Source organism: Artibeus jamaicensis, unplaced genomic scaffold (genome assembly GCF_021234435.1).
Source record: "Artibeus jamaicensis isolate MK-2021 breed Jamaican fruit bat unplaced genomic scaffold, CSHL_Jam_final contig_415, whole genome shotgun sequence".
NCBI lineage: Eukaryota > Metazoa > Chordata > Mammalia > Chiroptera > Phyllostomidae > Artibeus > Artibeus jamaicensis.
The window spans coordinates 7,632,407-7,655,214 of record NW_026521823.1 but is presented as its reverse complement, the minus strand read 5'-3'; the positions used below and the strand labels follow the sequence as shown (position 1 = coordinate 7,655,214).

General features: G+C 36.7%; 1 protein-coding gene across 2 annotated transcripts in view; it reads left to right on the top strand.

The window, feature by feature from the left end:
• Positions 1-22,808, top strand: part of DIAPH3 (diaphanous related formin 3) — a 470,657-nt gene that overhangs the window by 147,643 nt on the left and 300,206 nt on the right. For both annotated transcript variants that reach the window (XM_053665456.1, XM_053665455.1), the window contains 5 exons: positions 9,802-9,912; positions 10,185-10,303; positions 11,110-11,226; positions 15,404-15,522; positions 19,219-19,283. In XM_053665456.1, the coding sequence (XP_053521431.1) occupies positions 9,802-9,912; positions 10,185-10,303; positions 11,110-11,226; positions 15,404-15,522; positions 19,219-19,283 (531 nt within the window). The remainder of the gene's footprint in view (positions 1-9,801; positions 9,913-10,184; positions 10,304-11,109; positions 11,227-15,403; positions 15,523-19,218; positions 19,284-22,808) is intronic.

The window sequence follows — 22,808 nt, the reverse complement described above, 5'->3', positions numbered from 1 at the left end:
GATTTATATAGGCTGTGATGAAATCTGTTTAGTTCGCCTCATAGATATTTAATTAAGGCTGCTGGTCAACAAGACGTTGGAGCTGACCTGCAGTATCGACCTCAGCTATGCCTTCTGGTCCCAGGTCCTGTCAGCTGAACAAATTCCACAGACAACCTGGGTCTGCTTTAGAATACCAGGAAGTTTTCTTAATTTTTTCTATTGATCTTTCTGCTTGGCTTGAGATATTAATTCAGGTGCAGAATGTTGTATTGCTGATTGCATGGACTTCTTGTTCAGCAGAGAGGAAGTCTAGGGCAATCCTCTTACCCATACAGTCTGGCGGGTGAGTTGGTGCTGACCTGCGTGCCTTCCAGAGCTGATGAGGTGTCGCTGATCATTTCAGCTAAAATCAGGGACACGTTTCTTGCCACCTTTTCTAATTGGGTGACTCTCATCATAGGGATGACTGTCTGCTGGGTGCATGCACATAGTGATCAGTTTTCTCTCCAGAGGCTTTCCAGATGAGCTAAGGTCGCCTCAGTCTGGAGAGATTTCCATAGTTGTCGGAGGGCTTCCTGGTCTACTGGTTGGTATTTCCTGAAACACTTGAACATCTTTTATGACCATCTCTAAGGTGCAAGTCACAGCATTTTTGGAGAATGAGGCAAGTTAATTCTGGCTTCCCCATATAGGGCATCAGGATTCTCAGTTTTAGAAATAACCAAGTCCAATTTTTGGTTTTGGATTAACTTAACTGTCTAAAGATATGGCAGAGATGGCAGTTTTGCTGTCAAAGTGGAATTTTGAACTTTGAGAACCTAAATCTTTTACAATGGGCTGTACATGTGTCTGCCCTTTGCTTCAAAGAGAGACCATCTTTATTCTACTAGACAGAATGCGTGACTGCCCCTTGGTTTGGAGAGAAGACATGTCTTCTCCAAGCCTTTGGAGTCTCTGGAACTGTTACTAAAGGAAAATTAGGTCCCAGACACATTTAGGTATGTGACATGCATATGGTCTTTACAAGTATCTCATGGTTGCTTATAAATTAAAGTGAAGAGGGTGCTCACATTTTGAGAAAAATAAGAAAATGTGGAAGTGTTCTGTTAAATATATGAAGTTTTAGTTATAAACTTATTAATCTTACAGTTTGAAAATGATAACCTTGTTGGAACTTTCTTTGTGGAACAGGCTGTGTTAATCTGCATCCTCTGCGAGCAAGAGCTCTCATGTCCAACAGGGGAAGTGCCTGTGGGGAACCTGGAGGAGAGTTAGGTGAAGGAAGGAGGAAGACAGAGAAGAAAGGAAGGGGAGAGGGAGTGCGGAAAAGAGGGAGGGAGGTTGGTTGGAAACATCCTAGGCTGCTATGCTGTTCTAGGGAGAACTCGGCAAGATAGTTTGGGAATTCTTGAGCCAAAGTTTATTTATTTTTATTGAGTTTATGAAAGTGACATTGGTTAATAAAATTATACAGGTTTTAGACGTATAATTCTGTAGTACATCGTCTGTATATTGTATTCTGTGTTCACCATTTATCCCACCTTCACCCAGTTCTGTCTCCCCCCACCACCTTTTCCGCTGGTAATCACCAAACCATTGTCTGTGTCTATGAGGGTTTTTAAAAAAATTCTTAATCTCTTCACCTCAGTTATGTTCACCTTAGCCAAAATTTAAGAGTTGTGTTGTTATGGCTGCCGTAACGACAGTGAAAATTTTTAACTTAAGAAAAAAAAGGTGAATTCTCCAATCTCATTGTATTTCATGGAGTTTAACTACAGACTAGATCTTTGAAAATTTGATTAGATCTCAGTTTTTTAATGTGAGAAAATAGGAAAAAGTTGGTATTTTTTTAATGTAGAAAGTTTACAATTTCCTTCATTTTTAAGTGGTTCAGGTTTATTAAAGTATTAAAAACCGAGTATTAAAAATCTCCCTTGAGTTAAAACTATGTATTTGGAATTTTTGGCATCAGGCAATAATTACACAAATCATAGGTTAAAATGCCTTGTGACTTAGCCAAATTTAATTGCTCCCCCCCCACTCTGCCGCCTTCGGGCCTCAAAAGCTAAAAATGCACCCAAGGGTAATTTTGCCTGAGATCAAATAAAGTCTTTCTTAATGAATTGCCATTTCTTGAGTTGTAGTTTTTAGATATCTTTCATCCCCCCACAAAAAAATCATTGTCAGCTTAAGTTATTTTCAGTTTTAAATAAATTGTTCTCACATTTAATGACAGATCCAGTGAAGAATATGGAGTGTGGTAGAGTTAATTTAAGAGCCATTGTTGGAGCATTCCAGAAGGATACAGAGATCGATTTAATTCCTCTGTTTTGACTACAAATTTTATGGAGTAGTAGTCAAAATCAGTAGGATTAATGAGTAAGACTAATATACCAATACAAATCAAACACCAAACATGTTAAATTGGACTGGTAAATAATATGCCATTAAGCTAATAGCCATAAAAAATACGGTAAAATAACATTCCAATGTGAACTTATTGTCATGGAGCGCACTTAAGTATAAACTAGTGGTTAACATTTTTGTCTAAAATTTCCTGTCAGTTTTCTTAGTGGGCATAATTAAAAAAATTTAAAATTTATTGTGAAAGAGAAACAGACATCGATTTGTTGTTCTGATTTATTGATGCCTTCATTGGTTGGTTCTTATATGTGCTCTGGCCCAGGATTTAACCACAACCTGGGCATATCAGGACGACACTTGAACCAACTGAGCTATCAGACCAGGGCTGCATAATTTATTTCTTCACTTAGGCTACAATAGACCACCAGAAAGATAAACTTAACTCATGCCTCAAAGGTAAACGCTAAGTTTCGTGATTATCAGCAAGTCAGTTAATTATGCAGTGACTATTGCATACTGGTTGTGCTAGATACGAGAGCTATGAAGATGAATGAAATACACCCCTGTCCTTACGAAGCTTATACTCAAGGTTTTATAAAGCCAGCCAGTGTTTCCTATGAAAACTGCAGTACTGGCAGTTCCAACCAAATTTATGGGAGGAAAGAGAAGAAATTAATAATGTCTCAGGAGAAGTTTCTGAATAAATATTTAAAAATCCAAGTTTGTTTTTCAGCATTCCTGTTCATGTAAATTATAGCTTTTTGAATCCTGCAATTTTTTTTTTTTAATCTGTGGGATATATGCAGTCATCCAAAGTTTTGGCTTGCTCTCTTACTGTATCTATCATTTACAGAACATATAATTGGAAGTGTAAATAAAATTATACTACCTCATTTGCTGATTTACTTTACTGTTTTTGTGTTTGTCTATATTATATAGTGTGTTCTATTTAGTTTTTATTCTGAATTAAAGTATGTTTATTTAAAGTCTTTGAGTTTATTTGTACTGGAGGCAAAATACTTCTTTGTAAACATCATTTGTTCATTTTAACTTGATAAATGTGAAATTTGATTGTGTTGAGAGAGACAGAGGATATCTGCTATGGGGTAGGAGAGATGAATAGCAGTCTAAGCAGTATCTTTCATGCCCAGATAATAAGTATTATTCACTGATGCTGATAGAATTTTTATTTAAGTCTCTTACTGGTACTTGTTTCCAGTCTGGATTTAGCTTCTGTAGCTGATGGGTTTTTAATGTAGTAGAGCCATCATTTTACTTGTGAGAACATCTACTTAGATCCAGGAGGAACAAGTTGACTGAAGAGTGAGCTTTCTATAGAATACTTGCTTTGCTGTTTGTTAGATAACATCTCCGTTCCTTTAGCACAACCAGGGAGAAGGCATCTGCCCTGGAGGCCTGTGAACTTAGGTAAGCCTGGCACTAAATCACTACACCTGTTGGTGCCTCCTCTTCCTCCTCCTCATTTATTTATTTATTTTTATTTCCTCAACCTATAAATTGAAACCTACAATTGAACTGCTCCTATCAGTTTTTCAATGTCCTTTCTTCTTCTCTCTCTCTGCTGCCTCCTAGATGATCCATCCATCTAAGCTCTTGGTGTTTTCATTCTATTGTAATTGTACCAAACAAACAGGGACCTGTTCATGTGGAGCTTGGTGCATGACCCAACAGTTAGTGTGGAGAGAGACAGGTTTTTATTTACTGGGGTGAAACCTTGGGGTAGGGGACTGTGCACACTTCTGCCCAGAGCCCTGTTCTCCCATGAGACCCACTGCTTCCCTTGCACCCCAAAATGCTAAAAGCAGAAACCAAGCTCTGTGTCCTTATGTATGCTTAAGCTGTCTGCGCAAGCAGATCTCCATCCTGGAAGGTACACTGTGGGCTTCAGTCACCATCCTCTCACCGCAGCTCTCTCCTTGGGGACCTGGGGTGCCTTGCCATCAGCCTCCATGTGTGGTCCAAGAATACATGTGCCATGTTCCACTGGATCATTGTGAAATCCAGGAAGGGCACAAGCATCAAGAGAGTGGTTTTTCTGTATGTTTTAAGTCCCAAGAGTCAGCCTCTTGCAAGGCAGAGTTCTTGATGGCTTCTGCGTCAGCTAGAGCGGGCCTGATCAGAGCAGCATGCTGTTCTCTCCCTACTACACTAGGCCGCCTGGCCAAATACTGACTACAAACTGCTTACCCGCTATATCATAGCTCCTTCTCCTCTGGACTCTGCCTACATGGCCCTTCTCTTACTACCACCAGCAGTGCTGAATCTCTCTCACGTGGCTGCCCTTTTTGCTACAGGTCAGCATGGTTGCTACCTACTCTCTCAGTCCTCATGGCAGATCAGCCTCTTCTCTCTGTCTGCCCTTAGTTTAAATCCTGACCTGGAGCTTCCTAAGTGACGTCTTATGTGGCTCTCCCTGCAATGAACTACATTTGCTACTTTCCTGTATTGTGTACATTCACTTTGCTGCCACCTTTAGTCAGGGCAAGAGTGACTCAGTGACACAGGGGGAACCAACTCTTTGCCTGTAGCTCAGGAACAAATCCCCCCCACTGCCCCAAGTCAGGAGTCACCTTACGTTGTGGAAGTCACATACACACCCTGCACCTCAGGGTGGTAGCACAGCTACTAGCTAGGCATGGGCTTGCCGTTGTTATGCAAAGTATCTTAACTGTCTTATGATCTGCTCCCCCACCCCCCAACCAAGGGCTGTGGGGCAAAAAGCTCTATATTGAGGTCCTTTTTGCTTTGCACCTCATTTCACTGTGGTAATCTCCTTCTTGAATTGGAGTCTCCTATAACCATCCCCCCCCACTCTTTTTGATATAGATACTTCCAATTTAACGTTTTCCAAAAAATGAATTCCTGATCTTTCTTCACAAGCTCATTTCCCCCATGGTGTTTCCCATCCAAATAAATGACAGCTTTATTCTTTGAATTGCCTAGGCCCAAAAATGTAGATTCAACTCTTGACTTTGTCTGTCTTTCTCTCTCTCTTTTATAGCTGTATCCCTAGAAAAAGAATAGTGTCCGATACATAGTAGGCACCAATAAATAGGCTTTGATGGAATGAATTGTGTGAGCTAATAAAACAGAAAGTGAACTGCAGTCTGATGCCCAAAGATAGAATTTTACGTTAACTTAGGATGCTCCCCAAAGGGCAGAAGGTCCTTGTTTTCTTACTTTTCTCGGTTCCAGATCTGCTATTGAAGCAATTAGTATGGCATAATGCAAATTAATGGAGATCATATGCTGCGTTTTTGCAACATCAAGCAGAGCATGGTGATTAATTCTTTATGATTAACATCTCACTTATTATTTCCTTGAGTTTCTGTTAATATCCCCAGGTGACATAGGGTAAGGTACGCAGTAACTAGTTTTTATTAATGAATGAGAGATTCCTAATGGCTCCATTTCAATGTCAGAATTTTAAAAGTGGATTTTTTTCTATTCTCCTATAAACTTGTTTCTCTCCTTCAGCTTGGTAGAGAGAGAGAAGTTGTTTCTCTCTCTAACACAATTTTCTATGTGTTAATGGTACCACCTCCTGTTACTTGAATAACAAAGGTAGCAGGACTGTTGTAAATTCGTGTCTCCAAACCCTGTTCATCCAGCCATTGCACTGTATCCATTGTTCTTTATACTTCAGATGTTCAAGCTCTCCCTTATATGGCTCATCAAACTTATTTCTATAATAGATTCTTAACTTGCCTCTATTATTGACTTTTTGCGTAAAATCTTTTCTGTTGGCTGCTATTTCTGTTTGCATCTGGTGCCTCACCTACCCTTTCTCTTTGTTCAGCCTCAGCTCCATTGACTTCTTCCCCTGCTCTCTTCCTTCCCACCCTACAGACTATTCAGGGAATCCAAATTCCTCGTAAGTTAGCAAATGAGCTCATATCGTTGAACATGTTAATCCCTCTTCTTGCAACATCTTGGTTGTCCTCTTCATTAGGCTGCCTTCCTATTAATCCTTAGGAGTCTGTACCATTGTTAAGCTGTCTTTGTTTTTATTTAGTTTTTCCATATTCCCATTGTCACATGTGGGCACAGGTAACCAGGTTCTTGGTGACTGGGACAAAGAATTGAACTGAACACACAGAGTTTATAGCAGAGAACATGGGAGCAGGCCAACCCCAAGCAGAGATTGACCTCATGGGCCGGAGGGATTCTGTTCTTATAAGGCGGATCCTTCCTGGCTAGTTTTGGTGGGCTTTTATTGCTCATTTATAAGTAATTGTATTACTTTGAAGCTACTGCGCATGTGGTCTCCCATTATTTCCCCTGATTGGCCACCAGAGAAGGGGTTACACAATGTTATCGAATGGACTCCCTTTTCTCCTGGGGTCCCCTCTACTAGGTTTATCTTGCCTGTCACCAGGGAATTATAGCTCTCCACATCAGATATTGGTGAAAAGAAAAGGAATTATTTACTCAAAAGTTATACAGACTTAAGAAGAATGGCTTAACGTCTTCATTAAAATCCCAACGTCCCTTAAAACACCCATAAACACAGTCCTTCCTTCCCACCTTTGCCCAGTGTGGGGTTCCGTATCTCAGGAAAAGAAATAGAAGTCCATGGCTCAGGCAGCCCCAGGTTCTTCCCAGTAATCCGTGCTGGGCCTCCCTCTGTTCCCAGCACCATCAGCTGTGTCACCAGGATCCCCAGTTCTTAATCCAAAACCACATTACACCTCCTCATGGCCCACCAGCAAGAGTCCTTTCACTCCTTTCCTTCCCACAGTGTCTGCCCTGCATTCTTCCAAACTGCTAAGTGAGAGCTCTGCATTGCTGCTACATCTTGTTTTCTGGCTTCCTAAGCTGTGTGGCAAAGGGAGACCCAAAGCCACATGGTTCTCCCCTGCCAAAGCCATGTGCTTCTTGTCATGGTGGCCTGGGTTTAAATCGCAGCGCCAGTCTTCCTCTGCAGCCCCATTTCCAACTCCTCCTACAGTCAGTTACACCTGCTGGCATTCCCTTATTCTTCCAGACTTACTGGGCTGCCATAGTAAGCGGCCCAGTGGACAGGTGTGGCCCTGTGGTGTGGAGCCAGTCATCTCCAAGCTCTTACCCAGGCTCTGTAATCAGGGGGAGCTGCCTCCCAGTTACATCCTGGGTGGAAGTCACTCCCATTACCCTGGCTCAAAGCATGGCCACAGCTATGTAACATACCTATGAAACCAGTTAGAGGTTATAGATATGTTAAAGGACCATTTTAGAGGTTAGCTGCAAAACTGTTGCTATTCAAAACAGCTCTCAATGGTCCTGCTCCTTCAGTCCCATCCCCCAGCTCAGACCTCTGGGGGTGAGGATATCCCATCTTTTTAATATTTCCTGATACCCTGAGTTCTGGACCCCATTACAAATCCTTTTGGGGGCCCCTGGGCTGTACCCTCTTACACCATTATATACCAAACATATCTCTCATCGTATGTAGTATATTTTTAATCATTTTTCCTATTTACCTTTATTTGGGCAGACAACTTGTTTACTGTTATAATTCCTGAAACTTTTTTAGTGTCTCTTGGAATTGATTTGGTACTCACTTCTGCTGGTATGTTGTATTAATGTGAAATTATGTGATACAATGGTATATGTGTTAAAAATGTAGAAGAAACTCATTCCTTGGTTTTTAGCTTGATTATAGAATTTTTTAACTGTAACGAAATAATACATTTTGCTGCATACTTGTATATATTCATAGACATCTTTGCATAATTAACATAAACAGTATAAATTAATCAAAGGGTGGCTATAGGTCTTGATGGCAAATTATTATTAGAATTGCGAAGGATATTTTATAGAACTAAATTCATCATTTCAAATTAAGTCAATTTTCTGTTTTTCCTGTTATGGTGAATTCTCATTTAGAATAGTTACTGGAAGTACTTTGGATGAGACTTTTCTCTTTTTTCTCTGCATTTTCATACTATTATTTCTCTACACATATCTACTTTCTGTTTAGGTGATATTTGCCAAGGGAGCAAATTTACTATTTTTTGTGGCTTTGTTTGAGTAGCCTTTAATTTACATTTTTCCCAGAAACTTGGTGACTAAGACTGATTTAATTTCTCTGAATGCACAGAACCATTACTTATATGCTCTTTGAGATCTTTTAAATTTGTGTAGCATTACTGAGAAAAACATTTGTGGGTACCAGGTAATGACTGGGAAGGAAGTGGAAAGAAAGCATTTTAAACTTGACTTTTTGACACGAACTGGTTACAGTTCAGTGAATGTGTGCTGGAAAGATTGATTATTTTTTTCAGTTTTTCCTTTTTTCAAGAAAAAAAAGTTTTTCTTTCCCCTCTCTTCTGGCACATTTTTCAACCCCACTTTAAACAGTCTTAACTTTTGACAGTAGAAGAATGCTGGTTAGACTTTAGCATTTGGATATAACATACAACAATTACTATATATTTCAACCAACAGGGACTGAGTCCCCTACTGGTGTTTTAATCTAAAAATGGCATTTTAAATTCATAGAAACCTTGCCTTAAGGGATGGAGAAAGGACAATTTAGGGAACAGCATGAGTTTAAACATTGATCAGAAGGCTCATCATTTTTGCTAGATTTTGGTAGAATGTAGACTTATAAAAATAACAACATCAGCAGCAAAGCATACTTTTGCTTCTCCAGAGACAATCTCTCATTCTTCCATTGTATGGATTTCAGATGATGAATGATGTATTTAGGCCAGGGTTAAAAAATGGAGAGGTTGAAAGTTGGAGTGTTAAACCTAGATGAAAAAAATACAGTGGATTTTAATTTTTATCATTTAAGGTGTGTATTAAATAATAAATAATATAGTTAGTTATATTAATTCTTTTTGCATTTGTCAAAATATACAGTGATTTTGAATTTTTACCAAAAGCTAAGAACTGTTTCTAGGGAAATTAACTGCTAGTAATTAATTGTATAGCAGTTATAAATAGTTTCCAGTTATAACAACCCCAGATTCAGGACACTTGTCAACTTTGAAGTCTTTGGGACTTTGGATTTCTCCTGATGAATGGAAAATTATTTCATTTTCCTATTTTACGTGTTAGCCATCTATTAGAGATTTACAGTCTGTCAACTAGGATTGTTGAGTTTGTGGTTTATGTGTATGAACTGACCTTTTTGGACAAGAACTTAACTTTGGGTTAGAGTAAATGTTTCTGTGAACAGTGTCAGTGCCTAATGTTCCTTCACCCCTCCTTGCCCACAGGAAGCTCTGACTGCTTGAAAAGTAAAGACTGCATTGAAACTGTAATTTTTATAAAACTTAGAGTTATTTAAAATAGTTTACGTAAGAATCATTGTTTTAATAAACTCTCTTGTGAAGGAAGATATTTGATAATAATACTTGGAGCAAAACCGTGATGTTTCAGTTCCGTGACCCCCCTTTTAAATGTCGCATCCAAGTCTGACCTTGGCTGTGTAATTTACTGTAGGTGGCATGTATGCAGCTCATCAATGCCCTTGTCACATCTCCCGATGATCTGGACTTCAGGCTTCACATCAGAAATGAATTTTTGCGTTGTGGACTGAAAGAGATACTGCCAGTAAGTGCCCAGCAGGCTCCTTATTAATATTGAAATTAGAGAAGTATTTGAGTAAGGGGAAATTTAGATAACTTACCTTCAAGAATAATTTATTTGTGGGGAAAAAAGGCTTGAATATTAAAATCTATTTTCTAAATCTAGATAAGATTTCTGAGTATTAGCACTTTAAATGTTTGAATGGTATAAATCAAGTTGAGTGGTTGGTTGTTTATTTTTTGTATTTATTTTTTTGCATAATATAAATATTTTATTATAATTTCTATTATTTCTAGAATTTAAAATGCATTAAGAATGATGGCCTGGATATCCAACTTAAAGTTTTTGATGAGCACAAGGAAGAAGACTTGATTGAGTTGTCTCATCGCCTGGAAGATATTAGAGCTGAACTTGAATATCCTTTTGTTCTAAAGTCTAGACAGATATATACATTACTGTTAAAACTCAACCAACCACGTTCCATCCCATAAAATATTAAACTCTTGTAGCCATGTCTATACAAACAATATAAAATCAAATCTTTATGAATGAGGATAATTGTATAAACTTTCCTTACTTTATTAGTTAATTAATGTGTGATTTTTATGAATACACCAATAAGTAAACAGATGTTACAATGTACAGATGAATTTTGTGACATCAGTCTCTTATGTGTATCTGTATTCTACCCTCTTGTCTTTTTGTGTTTGGTACGTGCCCTCTCCCTACATGCTTTCCAGCAGTAGGAATTAGGGGACTATAGCCTTCTGGTTAGTTCCTTCCTTACACCTTGGGTATGTACTCACACAGGATTTTGTTAATGCCTTGGGTCTGCAGATGTCTGTGCTTTTTCAGAGATCCACCAGGTTCCAGCCCCCCTGTAGGTTTCTCCCTGGTAGGTAATGCTCTCTTGGTTCAGGACCCCACCCCGCCCTGAACCCAGTGCAGGTGCCCAGTGCACAGCCTGCCAGCAGCATCTTGGCTCTATAGGGGGGGTTGGTTGAAGTAGAGGAGAAGCCAAGAAGTGTCAGGGCATCATTTGCACACAACTTCCCCTCTACTCTCAGTTCTAATTACCTGTTTTTGATCACATGTTGAGTATAAACGATGCCTGTTTCAGGGTAAGACACAGTAATATTTAGATGTGTTACAGATTCTAGGTCATATTATTTAGTTTATTGTAGAGCATAAATAAATCGACGTGTTCCTTAATTGATTTACTGATGCATATGATGTTTACAACATGCTGTGGAGCACAGTTAAGGAAACTAGAGCAGAGAAATATTTTATTTCTATTCTTCAGCATCTTTTACTGATTCGAAATGATTGTTTTATAAGGTAAGAGGAAGCCATATTCTAATGTTTTCTTTCACTGGTAAAATTCTGTTAATTTTGAAATTCACCTGATGTTTGATTTGGGCAAGCAAATAATTGTAAGATGTTCATTTCTGTCATAATACTGATTCATAGAATGTAGTATTACCTCTGGGCTTATATTTAGATAGGTGATGGTAAAATATTACTACTTTTTCTTAAAGCTCCAATGGATTCTTGTTTACAACTTTTCGTCTGAATAAAAATGCAAACCAGCAACAAATTGCTAGTTTATCAAGTGATGGATGATATTTTCTGGTTAGTCCTTAGGCAGTAGGAATGATGATGAGTTTCTTTTTATAAGTTATATGAAGGGCACTTAAACATTGCTTTTATTAAGCAGGTAGAAAGTGCCTTAATAAGATAGATGTGTTTAATGTTGCTAATGTATCAGAAAAGCAAGACAAATGACTTTTCAAGTTTGGTTATGTCTTAGCCATCTTGACCTTATTAACAGGCTGTTTATCCTGGCTGTACTTTACCTACATGTACCTAGGTATGGATATTAGCACCTAACTTGCTTGGGTTGCTATGAAAATGAAATATGGTAACATAGGTAAACTCCTAGCCTAATACTTGGCACATGGTGTATGCTTATGCTCAGTAAATGTTTTCAATATCCTCTTTTTGCTTTTATTACTATTTTATGTGGGAAGCTGAGATCTTTGAATATAAAACCTTTTTTTTTTGCCACCAACATAGCTTTACTGAAATTGCACTCTCAAATACTGCGGTTAGTAAGTTTTTCCATGTTCTTATTTTAGCAGGAAGGATTTGCTAGACATGCGTCATTCAGGTACTGTCCTCGGGGTGAGGTCAGGGAGTATGCTTTGATGTGCCAACATCAGAGCAGAATGAGGCAAAAATGCTGAAGCTTTAGGTGCTTTGGGTTAAGTACAGATCATCCATCCCATCTCTTCCCTTTGTAGAATTGAGGAATCCCAGTGGTATTGTAAAATATGAATTTAGTGACCAGTTTTGATGCTTAATTTTCTTCTATTATTTTATTAAAAAATAAAACAGTTTAAATATTTAACCACTTTATAAATGCTAGATAAAAATACTAATACATTAATTACATAAGACTTTAAAATAGAGGTACCCTGCTAGTTGGGATATTATATTTATCTTCCAGATTTAATTATAGGTGAAATTGAAACTTCCATTTCCTCTGAAGAAACCCCATCCTTTACTTGATCTCCCTGTGTGGTTGGTCCTGTCAACCTTCAGTTGTTTAAAGCTGTTTGAGGTTTCAAGGATTCAACACTGATGTTTGCTTTCAAAAATTTGAATGTGGCCCTAGTGCTATGTGGGGTGAGGGGGGTGAGGTTGCGGGGGTTATATCTTACTTAATGACCTTAATCCCTTCATCGGTGCTCCAGGGGGACAAGAAGTTGTGTCTAATTTCAAAACAGATTACCAAGCACAGCTGTGCTGGGCATGTTCAGGGGATCAGTCCAATCACTTCAGTGGGATCGAGGGTCTCAGAGAAGTGTTAAATTGTAGTCCTACTGAAGTGACGTTAGTGAGGCACACGAGTTTAATTATTTTGGTCATCTTTTGAGTATCACTTTTTAAATTCGATTCACATGTAATGTTGCTTTTTTGTTGGCTCTTTAAGCTGCAGGTCCTTAGTCTTTGTTCCAAGTATGGTTGCTCTGAAGGCAGTGTTTTTCTTGCGACTGTTGTGGTCCAGACAGTTCCACGGGTGTTCTTCCCGTGACCCAACATCCTCATTATTTGTTGTCGGGTTGTTTTTGTTCTTATAAGGTGGTTGTGCTTTTATAATGATATTAAGTCAGAATCATGTTTATTTACATAGACTTTTTTCAGACATTCATTTTTTAAATTTACATACAGTAAAATTAACTGTTTGATTTAGAGTTCTGTGAATCTTGGTCTTACCTTCATTTTTTAGTATGCTATCTCAGATGGACCTGGACTTTCCCTTTCAGAAGTCTTCTGTTATCTGAATGCATTTTGCTTAATGAACATTTTAAATTATTGATCTGAAGAAACATAATTCATTTTTAATAGATTAGGTACGGAATGAATAGATTTCAGAGTGCAAAGTAGTCTCATTTAAACTAATTAGTAAATAACAGAACTAGATTATTTTTTCACTTCTACATTGGAACATAAGAGAATTTTACTTCAGTGGAACTCGTGGGAAAATGCATATCAAAGTAGCCCCTACCAACCAAGAAAAATCAAATGCAGTGAGATAATTAGAAGGTAGAATAGAAGATCAGATTCAGTTCTGCGACAAATGATTAGTGGCTGACCATTGCAGAACACCATGTTGTTGGGTGTGCATGGGAGGTAATTTCTCATATTTTGTAAAAATACTACAGAGAAAATGAATATTGTTTTTAAAATCCTCTAAAATGGCTTTTTGTCAGTAAGTAATGACAATTTGTATTCATTTCTTAATGTTATTCCCATGTGCCTCTGACATACTCACTAACTCACCGATATCACTCATAGAGATTATCTTCTCAATTTTCATTTTTAGAAATCAGATGCATATTATTCTTTGCTAATATTGCCTCGCTGAACTATTTTTTGTAAAAATTTCAGCTAGATTATAAATGAGCTCATAATTGGGAGTGTGGAAGAGGGAAAATAGTTACTAAAATGAATTTTTTCAATGACATAAGTAGCTTGCATTGTTAATTTAAAATCTTTTTCTTATTAAAACAACATTAGCATAGCATTGAATGAGTAAAGAGGAATGGAAGTGGATTGTCTAAATCTTCAAATGTGAGAGATATAAATGTGCGTGCAATTTATGTACCTTGAGTGTAAATGTGTTTGTGCTGAAGTATTAGAGAATGGGAGATTATTTGAAAGAAGTTGATTATACCTTCTTGCTTTGATTTTGTAGCCTGGAACAGTGTCTTGAACATTTTCACTCAGACAGTTAATGAGTCTTAGTCTTTATGCTAATCTTAAGCTTTTGTAAATTTTATTAAACATAATGGATGGTTTATTAGATGTAGGGTAAGTAGGTCAAGAGCTATAGGTAATAGTTTCTAGGGAAGGAAGGCCCAAGTGGCTAGAGGGGACACATATACACAGTAAGGATGATTGGGAGAGAAGTTGCAGAATGTCATCCAGGCAGAAATGAGTTGTGGGGTGGGAGGTGGCTGGGGATGGAGGACTGTACCTCACTGGAATGGTGTCCAGAGTTTCTATGACTTTAGTTTGGTTTTTGTAAAATTTTCTAGATATTTCTTTCACTTGTGTTGACTTGAGTTTAAGGGATGTTCTCTAGTTTATTACACTCATAGTGGACTGACCTGTGATGACAACATGAACAAATCCCATTTGGGTATTTTAATTAAACTTTAAATTTTGGACAAAAATTGTAACACTAAATTTTTCTAGTTTTTTTTTTGAGGAAGATATTTATTTGATATTGTATATAATTTACAGTCTCAGTCTTCAATTTCATTTCCCATACATTCTAGAAACAGTATACTGTATGGTTTGAAGAAACTTCAAAAGAATTTTTTAAAGATTTTATTTATTTATTTCCAGAGAGAGGGGAAGGGAGGGAGGAAGAGAGGGAGAGAAACATTAATGTGTGGTTGCCTCTTGCGTACTCCCAACAGGGGACCTGTTCCGCAACTCAGGACTGGGAATTGAACCGGCGACCTTTGATTCGCAGGCCAGGACCCAATCCATTGAGCCACACCAGCCAGGGCCAGAGAATATTTTAGAAAAGACTTAAAAAATTTTATATTAATAAAATGAATTAATGGTAGCTATTTCACTATGTTACAGTGGTTGGTTGATGACTTTTAGTGAGGATTGCTTTTGAGCACGTATCTCACTGTATCTTAATATTCTTTCTTTTACTGCTTACTAATTAAGTCAGGGTTCTGACTTGGGTAAGGGAACTGTTAAAACACACTGTATTGGTTAAAGTATTATAAAATATAATGTCTTAAAATGACTAAAAGGAAAGCGATAAGGTAATGGTATTTACTGTCACTCCCATGTTAAATTTACGTCCACTGCTGAAACTGTACAAAGTAAATTATTGAACTTGAAATCAAGCTTACCAAAATATTTTATTTTAATGTAAAGTCACTCTAATAAATTGAGTGTACACTTATTCTTTTCCTTGGTTTAGGCAACAGTACTTCAAGTTAATTGACGAATGTGTAGCTCAGATTGTATTGCATAGAGATGGGATGGATCCAGACTTCACATATCGAAAAAGACTAGATTTGGATTTAAGTCAATTTGTTGGTGAGTATTTCTCTACTGTTTAAATGGAAATAAGATTGTTGTCTCTTACTCCCTCATTTAACTCTAGAGTATTTGTTCTCACAGTGGAACCTGTAGACTTCCAAGGTTCTTGATACCCTTACTGGGGTTCAAATACTTAAAACTACTTTCATAATATTAAAACATTATTTGTCTTTTTCTACTGTGTCGATATTTGCTCTGGTGATGCAAACCGAAGGCGGGTAGAAGTGCTAGCACTTTGTGATTAAACCAGGCAGTGGTGCAAAACGATCCTTTTAGTCATTGTATTCTTCACTCCCAGTAAAGCAAAACAAAACAGTAAAAACTCATTTTTTTTTTACATAGGAATGTCCTTGATAAAGACCTAGAAAATATTAATTTTATTAAATATCTACCCTGAGCACACATTGTTTTCCTTATCTGTGTGACAAAATGAGGTGTGCATGTGAAGGACTGCTGCTGTGTTCCAGAGTGCAGTGAGAACACACGCGTGTAATTGTTTGTGTGACCCAAACTGGCTTGTTCTACACCAAATGGATGATTGTCATACAAGCTCTGACTGCTCAGACTGAATGTTTGGCACACACTTTCTTAAAAATGAAATGAAGTGTGTCTGTATCTTCAAGGAAAATGAGTGCTGGAATTTGTTACCAGTGATAAAATTCAAGCTTTCAAGTAAAAATTCAAAATGTGGAATGATTTTTGAATAGTATCGGAAAAGAATATTTATTCCTGGACATTAGGAACACTTTTTATTTTTTTGAGGAGATGACTGGTTTTGACATTCAATTCTTGCAAAATATAGAATGTAGAAAGAAATTATAATCTTAAAACACTGTATGGCTATATAAGGGGAACATAACTAATACAAGTAATGAATTTATTGTATTTATGATATTAAAATTTAGAATAAAGTTACAGGCACTGACCAATGCAGATACAGAAGAGTGTTGAAATGAAAAGATGAGAGAAGACACAGGTTGGGCAGTTTGGGAGACAAATGTTGGAAAGCATGGGGCATAGGTAGCTTCATGTATTAGAGTGAAAACCAAGAGATGCTGTCTGTGTAACAGGAATCAGAGGTTTACATGTCTGTTTAGTGGTATAGAGCCAGGCAACTTAGCAAGTAACAGGAAGTTATCTATAATGTCTTAAATAAGTCAAGAAATAATGGTATGACATTTTATTTAGAGTTAAGAACCTAACCACAGAATAATCTAACATAGAAAGAGCTTTGAGAGGTTGCATTTAGGGAGTTGGGTTCAGTTTTCAATACAGTCAATTTGGTTCACTATTACTTATTATTATAAGCCCTTCTATAATTTTTTAAAGCCATGCACATATATTACTTTCATTTAAAAAGTGAAAGGTATAAAATACATCATGGGAAATCCATATAAATCACTTCTGCCATGGTATCCCATCATGTGGATATACAAGGTCTTTTCTGGAACAAGTACAGCCATGGTTAATATAAAAGAATGCTTTGTGCGACACCAATCTAACCTGGCAGCCAAGGAGAGTGGACTGGAATGTCCATGCACACACAATGACGACTTCTTTGTACTAGTCAGTGGGGACAGTAGATGCCGTTAAGTGTGTGTGCTGAGTGGCTGTCACATTTAAAATGACTGAGCAAGTAGAACAAATCTGCATCAAATTATGTGTTAAGCTTGAACATTCTTCTGCAGAAACTGGATGATTCAGAAGGCTTTCAGGGATGATGCAATGAGTGCAGTGCAAATAAAAGTGTGGCATAAATCCTTTAAAGATAGTTGGGAATCTGCTGAAAGTGATCCATATTCTGGAAGGTCTGCAAAAAGCAGAACACCTGAGAATGTTAAATGTGTATGGGCTGCAATCCACAAAGATTGGTGACTGACTGTGTGAGAAGTAGAAGCTGATCCGGAGATTCCAAAAACTACTGTGTCCAAGATTTTGATGCAGGATCTTGGCATGAAACATGTCATGGCAAAATTCATTCTGTGGCTGCTACTACCAGAGCAGAAAGAGCGTTATTGTGTAATTGCTAATGACTTGATTCAAACCTCTACCAATGAAGCAGATTTCCTCAAGAGGGTCATAACTGGAGATGAATTGTGGTTATGATCCAGAACAAAGGCCTAGTTGTCCCAGTGAGTGTCTCCTGGTTCTCCACACCTGGAGTCAAGGCAAAGTGACAGTGAGATTGATACCATTATAAGCGTGTTTTTTGATTGGGAAGATGTTATCCATCACGAGTATGCCCCTGCAGGGCAAGCAGTTAATAAAGAGTACCACCTCGATGTTCTTTGTCATTTGAGAGATTCAATAAGATGAAAACAGTTGCAACTAGTGATTGGCAGCTTCATCATGACAACGTGCCCACTTTTGCATCATGTATCATTCAGAATTTTTTTGGAAAACATCAAATCACCCAGGTGACTTAGCCCTGTCACAGCCCCGATGTGGCACCTTGTGACTTCTGGCTTTTTCCAAAACTAAAATGACCTTTGAAAGGGAAGAGATTTCAGACCATTGATGAGATTTTCAGCAAAATACAAAGGGGCAGCTGGCGGTGATCCTAACAAAGGATTTTGCAGAGTGTTTTGAACAGTGGAAGACATGCTGGGAGAGCTGTGTGAGGTCCCAAGGTGCCTGCCTGCCTGCCTACTTTGAAGGGGACTGTGGCATCATTGTCCTGTGTATAATGTTTCTTGTATATTGTATTTTCTTCCATAAATGTCTATTTTCATATTACATGACTGGATACTTTCTAGACAGACCTCCTGTGTCATAACTTATTTAAATAATTTTATGAGCATTTATTTTTAGTTTTTTCTAACATAAATAATATTATGACTATCCATCGTTAAAGACAAAGTCCTAGAAATAGAAGTGCTGTGGGGAAGAAAATTTATATTTTAAAATGTTAGTACATATTGCCTAGTTTCTCATTAGTGAAGATTCTTATTTATATTTGTTGTGTTGACAAAGTTGATTTCTCTGTGCCACTTCCACATTTGACATTATGGACCATTTAATCTGTGCTATTTCTCATTAAATATTTTGTATTTTCCTATTATCAGGGAAAATAAAATATTCATTCATATATTTTAGTAATTTTTAATTTTGTTACTCTTAACTCTCTATTACTATTGCCCATTTTCCTATCTTGTGTTGGATATAATCTTCTTCCTTTAAAATATATATGGACTGATGATAGAAACATTTGAGTATTACATGTCATGGTTCAAGTACCTCCTCCATCTGCCTAATAGAAGTTTAAAATTGTGGTAGGGTTTATCTTTTCCTTTATGTTTTATGGCCTTGGTATTATGCTTAGAAAGTTGTTCATTTCTACATTGTAATATGTTTCTCCATTTTCCTTATCACTAGCACTGTTCTAAATCTTTTCAGTGTAGTAGCTCCTTTCTCTCTGCTGCATAGAATTCCATTGTGTAAATGTACCACAATTTTTTGATCCATTCATTTACTGAGGGGCACCTAGGTTGCTTCCAACTCTTGGCTATTGTATATCTAACCACTATTCTGTGCACCTAAAACTAATATAAAATAATATTAAATGTCAACAGTAATTGAAAAATAAATTTTTTATAAGTCAAAAAATCTTTTCAGTGATTAATTTTTTTAAACTTTTAAAGTCATAATGCATTTGGGAAGTACTGCAATTAAAATTTTTTTTTGCAATTTTAGATATTTGCACAGATCAAGTGAAAGTCGAAGAGTCTGAAGAGAAAGCATCAGAATTTTACAAGAAAGTAAGTAACTTTGACTAACTTCAGGAACTATGTGGGGAACCACTTGCAGGTATGAATCTGCCTCAGAGACTTTGCTCGTTGTTCCCTCCTTCTCCTTTACCTCCTTCAGGCATTTGCACAAATGCCATCTTCCAAGGACTTCCACACCATTATGTTTAAAATTTTTAGCTCCTCACACCCAACCCTGACCTTCCCTGTGCTGCTTACATTGTTTTTCTCTTGTTGTATTTATCATCTTACATGCTACATAGTTTATTATGTATTTATGTGTGTATATATAAATGTGTTGTCCATCTCTCTAGAGTACATTTTATTAGGGATTTTTTTTCATTTGTTTTATTCACTATCCCCAACACCTTGATGATTCCTGGTCTAAGAACTAAAAGAATATTTTTGAATGACTAATTGAACAAAATATATAGAGTCAGAATTTTAACATCAGTGTATTTCTCAAGAAGTCATATAATTTAGGATTTAGGTTTGAGAATATATCCAACAATTTTTAAAGAAAGGTTAATTTGCTTGTTTTGATTAATGTTTCTTCATATTAGATCAGGTTGAACCATATAAAATTATCATTTTCATAGATTGAAAGTATCAGATATTGCCAACTTCATTTGTTTCAGCCTAGTAGTATTGCTAACCAGCCAGTCATTTGATCATTACTTCTCTTTAACATGCTGTTTCGTGCTTTTATCTCTTTTATTTCGTGCTTAAAATCTCTATTAGATTTTTTCCTTTGGTGGTTTTTTGTTTTGTTCAGTTTTTTTTTTTTTTTTTTTTGCTGGCAATGTTGTTTTCTTCATATTTTAGGTAATTACTCTGATTTGAATTGATTGAACTGGTTTCTTACATCAGAGAAATAACTATTACTACTACCACCACCAAATGAACATTCACTGTGTGTTCAGCACCATGAAAAAGACTCTACTTTTTTTTTTTTTTGGTATCTGGCCCTAAAAAAAATCTTGAGAGAAATGTACAATTTTATAAACTTTTAAGATAAAATATGACTTCCAGTGGTGGGCACATTTTTGTAAATTACCAGTAACTTGTGGAAAACTTTGTAAATTTCCTAAAATGTCCTAAAGTTCACTGAACACTTAACGGGAGGGTATTATATATCAGGCATTTGGTGCAGCCAGGATTACAGCTGTGAACATGGTGTTGTCACTGCCCTGAAGTACCTAGTCTGGTGGAGAAACAATGGATCATTTAAATTAAGTGTCGTCATTGTCACAGCTGACAGACGTGCTGTTGAGTGACTCTCTCACCCTGCCACCTTTATATTAGTAAGAATTTTTATTCTTTATGGGAAGGTAGTGGGAAACTCTCAAGTACTTCATTTAGATGTATCCCAGATAGTATAAATTTGTTTTTATAATAATTTTAGACATGCAGCTTATGTGATTGGTGTTAAACATGATAACCTTCTTAATATATTGTTTTAAAATTGTAAGCTTTAAATGTAAATAGAAGAAAGACCTTGTTCAAGGTTAGATGTCTCCATTTAGTAGAAGTTATGTGTCTTAGGTATATTCAGAAAATATTGTTCGCTCCATAAAAGATTTCTACTGCCATACCATTTTGTATATATCAGCAAGAACTTCTTTCTGATAGCTTTATAAGGACACATGTAAATATTTTGCTTTAGGCAGGAAGCTATCTTAGTTGTCAGACACATTCTTTATTTTGGTGCATAAATTTGAAAAATGAAGACCAGAAATGTCAGAAAGTACATAGAGAATATTGAATTATCAACCTTCTTGTACAGATGCACTAATACATTTACCCTAGGGAATGAAATTAAGCAGACCCTCAACCTTAACTGTATTTCTTGACATTTTTGCATGTAATATTGTAAGTGCAATATTGCTCTAGTAACTCTTTTTGGAGAAGAAAGCTATCATATCAGTTTTTATAAAGTACGTCTTTAATGGATATTCATTTTATCCCCAAGGCTACTATGATTTGTCTATAGATATTATAAAAATGCTAAAGTAAAGTTTATATTTTGTCTGATCCTTTTATAGGGGAGAATCTAGATATTTTTCCTTTGGTATGTAATACTGGGCCAAGTTAATTTACTAAATTCTCTTGTGTGTACTAATTATGACTAGTTGTTTTGATAGTTTTATCATTTTCCCCTACACAATCTTTTATTCTTATGAATCTCATTCCAAGGCCTATGAAATATGATAGTGTACATATTTATACTGTGGAAAAGACATTTTCATTCTTACTCTCATAAGAAGAATTTAATATTTCTCGCTACACTGCAGTAAACACTGACTGAGCAGTCATTAAAAGGAGAATAGAGAAAAAGACCTCTCAAAGGTGTTTGATGTTGGGAGGTTGGAGGACTTTAATATGTGGTGTTGACTTAGTCATTCATCATATAAAGAAAGATTGGACAGGAATTGGCCCATCAGTTCATTCAACAAAGATATGTGGAGTTTAATTACAAATGTAAAGCTTTGGAATAAAATAGAAAAGGTTTTCATTACTGATGAACTTCCAGGTTAGTGAGTGTTTTTGAAGAATGTGATGCTGCATTTTTAAATTTTTATATTACAGTGTGATAACTGCTCTAGTAGGAGAAACCCTATGTGGTGTGTAAGCCTATAGGAAGTATAGAAGAACCTCAGTTCTCCAACCTAATTCACTCCAGAAAACTGTTTGAGAAGCAAGTTGTTCGAAAACCAAATCTCCATTGTTGCCTGGGAGACACTTGACTGACCATACATGTATCAGCATGAAAGGAGTTGTTAGGCAGAGAATCGAGACCCAAAGTTTTGTTAGGCAGCTGAGACATTTTCTTCCATGAACAACTTGGTTGGGAACTGAATTGTTCTATAAACAAGATGTTCGAGAACTGAGGTTTGACTGTATTCCTCACTTAGTCCTGGGTGGCGAGCCAGGGACAGCTCACTCAAGGAAGCAATGACTAATGTGAACTCTGATGGATCAGTGTGAGGTAACGAGGTGAGATGCCAAAGAGGAGCCATGCACAAACTGTGGATTTCTTACACATGCTTAACTTTTCATAAACCAAACTTATCTTTCTTGTACCCTAAAAATACTTTTTTAAAAGAGATTTTATTTATTTTAAAATTTTTCCCTTAACTCATGAGTTTAGAAATGCATTTTTCACTCTCCAAGAAGTTTCGTTTTCTCTATCTTTTTATTGTTAGTATTTAATTTAATTGCATTATTGTCAGAGAATTTTGTATATTAGTTTTTGAAATTCCCAGAGACTCTCTTTGGGACAGCATTTTGTTTTTGACAAACAGGTTTAAAATTTAACATAAGTATAGAAAAATGTGCAAAGCATACATATGCTATTGCTACAAAGCAAACACACCCTTGTATTCATTCATAGTCATTTTTATGATAGTTCCATGAGAATTTTTAATATATTTTATTGATTATGCTATTACAGTTGTCCCATTTTTCTCCCTTTATTTCCCTCCACTCTGCACACCTTCTCTCACCCTCATCTCCCCTCTAGTTCATGTCCATGGG